The sequence below is a fragment of the Poecilia latipinna genome, unplaced genomic scaffold (assembly GCF_001443285.1).
Source record: "Poecilia latipinna isolate Pla-1442-1.1 unplaced genomic scaffold, P_latipinna-1.0 Scaffold2537, whole genome shotgun sequence".
Classification (NCBI taxonomy): Eukaryota; Metazoa; Chordata; class Actinopteri; order Cyprinodontiformes; family Poeciliidae; genus Poecilia; species Poecilia latipinna.
Genome location: NW_015115153.1, coordinates 44,385 through 48,631, shown reverse-complemented (window position 1 = coordinate 48,631; position 4,247 = coordinate 44,385). Strand labels below are relative to the sequence as shown.

The 4,247-nt window shown below is 40.5% G+C and overlaps 1 protein-coding gene across 2 annotated transcripts in view; it reads right to left on the bottom strand.

The window, feature by feature from the left end:
• LOC106938223 (vacuolar protein sorting-associated protein 13C-like) overlaps window positions 1-1,285 on the bottom strand; it is a 35,448-nt gene extending 34,163 nt beyond the window's left edge. For both annotated transcript variants that reach the window (XM_015020141.1, XM_015020142.1), the window contains exon 1: window positions 1,064-1,285. In XM_015020141.1, coding sequence (XP_014875627.1) covers window positions 1,064-1,163 — 100 coding nt within the window. In that variant the 5' untranslated portion in view covers window positions 1,164-1,285. The remainder of the gene's footprint in view (window positions 1-1,063) is intronic.
• Window positions 1,286-4,247: the final 2,962 nt, after the last annotated feature.

Here is a 4,247-nt window from a genome sequence, read left to right as displayed (position 1 = left end):
GGTCATCTCCAGACCATCTGGAGTCCATTATCTTCAGAGAGGAAAACTTCCCAGAAGTCCCACCAGATTCAGAGGTCAAAGGTCAGAGCATAAAGCTCAGAGAAATGACCAGTAACCCCAGAGCTCCATCCCAGAGCAGGTAAAAGGTTAAAGGTCATATTTGGTAATGAAGCACAGCACCATGTGTGATGACCTCAAACCAGCTGAAAAGCACGGTGGTGGAGGGTAATGATGTGGGTCCAGTCAGGCAGAAACCAGCACAGTGCCACCACCAGTTGGGTCAGCCCCATTTCCAGACCTTTGGACCCTCAGCTAGGACTTCATAATGAATGAATGAACATTATTAATCCCAGAGGGAAAACAACCCGTCCAAAACAGACACTTCAGAGGGAGGCGCCACACACACACATGCTGAGGGGTAATCATCAGTTATTCTTATCAGCATTAAACACACTTAAACAAATTAACAGAATAAAGTGTGTGTGTGTGTGTGTGTGTGTGTGTGTGCGCGCGCGCTGATAAACTGCACCATGCAGACTGCAACATGAACGGCTCCAGCCAGATCTGATCCAGGACCAGTTGGTCAGGCTGCACAGGTGGGGGTCACTTATTTTTGTTTCCCAGCGGCTCCTTTAAACTCCATGAAGACCAGTGAAGTGCAGGTTTTCCGTCCAGACTTCTTTCCAATAACAGCGGACTTAATGAAACCCGGTTCTCACCGGAAGTTACACCTGAAAGCCTGGTTCTGTTCGGGTCCAGGTTGGTCTTTGTCGGTCAGACTTTAATTCGGGGTATATTTGAGCTGCTGTCTGTATATTTAATCAATAATCCGTTCAATTATAGTCGTAGAGTCGCTGTCGTTTCCGGGATTAACACGGGATCTGCTCAATAAACTTTAGATTCCAACAGAAATACGAGGGATCTGTTTTAAAATAATGCCGAATTAAAGGCTGGACCAAAGTAGAAAAACAACCATCTGACTGGGTTATTAATAACATGCCGAATGCATGCAGTGAAGGGTAAATTAAAGTGTTTCTGTGTTAGCTGAGCTGGCAGGACTCACCTCCCCAGATCCCGATCTTCAGCTGAGACTTGTCCAGGTTCTCCACGTAGTCCCCGATGAACCTGTTCAGGAGGTCGCTGACCAGAGACTCGAACACCATGGCTGGAAGTTACTGACGGACCCGCCGAGGGTCGCGGGTTGTCTGCACCTGACTTCCGGGCTGCGAGGATCGACTCGATCTGGGATCTACAGACGCTGTCTGCTGGTGGGTGGGTGGGTGTGTGTGTGTGTGTGTGTGTGTGTGTGTGTGGCAGATATAGGCTGGTCAGTCAGGTGACGATGAGTCAGGAGCAACTGGGAGGATCTCCGCCATGTTTCTCACATGATAATTCATAAACACAAAGAATTAATTTCAATCTGCACTCCATGATGATCACTGTACTACGGAAGCCTGAAGATGCCAAAAATACTCTGCTGTCACATTGGGGAAACTTTAATTTTTCAAACAATATAATACCATGTTAATATAATTGATATATTTCTCATGTGTTGAGAAAAAATGATTATTTTTAGTGTTTTATACAGTTTAATCTTTTTTGAACAAATTTCTTAATTTAGAACAGATTTAATGATTTAAAACCAAACTACTGATGGGTAAATATTCAACTTACAGGAAGGAAAATAGAGATCACAAGGGAGCTCCCACTGAGCTCCTGTTATCAGAGGACAGGAGGCCATAAAATTAGCATCTGCTGGAAGGCAGCATCACTTGGATGAGCGGGAGAGAAGTTTGCTCGGTTCACGGAAGATCAAAAGTCTTCAAAACTAACATCTGGGACGGTGTAAAACTGAATACAATGTAGAATGTTTAAAACAACTAGCATTTAATTTGTAAGACATTTTTCGTAGTTATTAATAGCATGCTCTGACTGAAAATAGTTTAATCGTTTTAGAATTACTAATTTAGTCAGTGATTAATGTATTTTGAAATTGTATTATCTGTTACTATATTGGAATCAAATGGAAAAGTGTGTGAGTGAAAATATTTTGTTTAGTATTAGAAAATTGCTCATGTTTATGGTGAAAGGGTTTTGGAAAATGACTGTGTTAATTTTTATACTCAGGATTGATTATTATATTTGATAGGTTAGAAAAAGGAATTTTATCCCGTTCTGTCCTGTTGATTTTATGTATTACTTCTGGTTTACACCAGGATTCAATCTTTTGAGGTGCTGAATGCAGAAGAACAAAGTTAGGTTTGTGGAGATAACCTTTGCTGGAACTAATTACAGAATTTAAGTTTGTTCCTGAGGAATCTGAGCAGGGAGAAAAGCGGGAGAGATTCCAGATTTCACAGCTATCTGTGAAATACCTTTCTCTGTTTCTCTTTGCCCAGATGGCCTTAAAACCGCAGGAGTTCAGGACAAGCTCTCCTCTCCTTTTGTTAAACAAAGGGGACAAAATGGCCTTTGATCGTGGAAGCAAATTGTAAGGAGGTTCTAACTTTTAGAGGGTCCAAGATAGCTTCCAGTTGGTCAAGCAGAGGTACGCCTTATTTGAATATATTAAAGAGGAAGAATACGCCTTTACTATAAAAATTTCTACACAGGAGTAACAAATCAGATTTGTTCTTGCAATTCTCCAAAGACGTCTTTGCTTTTTGTTTGTCGTTTCCATCTTTTGTCTTTTTCCTCTTTCAGGTAAATTAATGTGTTGTTTGTGATCTGAGTTTTCTGATGTTGTGTGATGTACTTTTCTGGTGATATGCATCTGTCTTGAATAAATGCTGATTATTGTGACGCTGTCATTTCTGTATGGCTTTTGTTTCCACGCATAGAATCATTGAATTCGGGAGCACAAGAGAATATAATGAGCCAGAAGTTAATGATTTTATTCTCTTAGCACATGCTCTAACAAAAACTGTCATGTTACCACAATATAATATTCTTATTGTAGTAACATGATCAACAAACAAAAACATTAAGTTTTCATCTTTTTATGTCATGCAGCTCAATTTTTATTTGGTCTATGTGTCACCTCTAGGCTTCCGTACATTTTAGCTGGACATGCCAAAGCAGGGGTCTCAAACTCAGTTTACCCGGGGGCCGCTGGACGCGGAGTCTGGGTGAGGCTGGGCTGCATAAAGGAGCCCACAATAAAACATTTAAAAAATATTCTCAAATGTCATCAACATTTAATTATTCCTCAAATACATGAACTGCAGGCTTTGGCTTTGACAAAGACATGATGAGGGTGTGAGAAAATTTAGGGTGCGTTCACACTGCACCCCGACGTGACCCAATTCTGGGGCCATTCACACTTCCAAATAGATGTGACCTGAATGCGTTCTGCAGTGTGAACGGGCAAACGACCTGAAAGTGTCCCGCATGCNGGTAAATATTCAACTTACAGGAAGGAAAATAGAGATCACAAGGGAGCTCCCACTGAGCTCCTGTTATCAGAGGACAGGAGGCCATAAAATTAGCATCTGCTGGAAGGCAGCATCACTTGGATGAGCGGGAGAGAAGTTTGCTCGGTTCACGGAAGATCAAAAGTCTTCAAAACTAACATCTGGGACGGTGTAAAACTGAATACAATGTAGAATGTTTAAAACAACTAGCATTTAATTTGTAAGACATTTTTCGTAGTTATTAATAGCATGCTCTGACTGAAAATAGTTTAATCGTAGTTATAGAATTACTAATTTAGTCAGTGATGAATGTATTTTGAAATTGTATTATTTGCTACAATATTGGAATCAAATGGAAATGTGTGAGTGAAAAGGTTTAGGTTTAGTATTAGAAAATTGCTCAGGTTTATGGTGAAAGGGTTTTGGAAAATGATTGTGTTAATTTTTATACTCAGGATTGATTATTATATTTGATAGGTTAGAAAAAGGAATTTTATCCCGTTCTGTTCTGTTGTTTATGTATTACTTCTGGTTTACACCAGGACTCAATCTTTTGAGGTGCTGGATGCAGAAGAACAAAGTTAGGTTTGTGGAGATAACCTTTGCTGGAACTAATTACAGAATTTAAGTTTGTTCCTGAGGAATCTGAGCAGGGAGAAAAGCGGGAGAGATTCCAGATTTCACAGCTATCTGTGAAATACCTTTCTCTGTTTCTCTTTGCCCAGATGGCCTTAAAACCGCAGGAGTTCAGGAGAAGCTCTGCTCTCCTTTTGTTAAACAAAGGGGACAAAATGGCCTTTGATCGTGGAAGCAAATTGTAAGGAGGTTCTAACT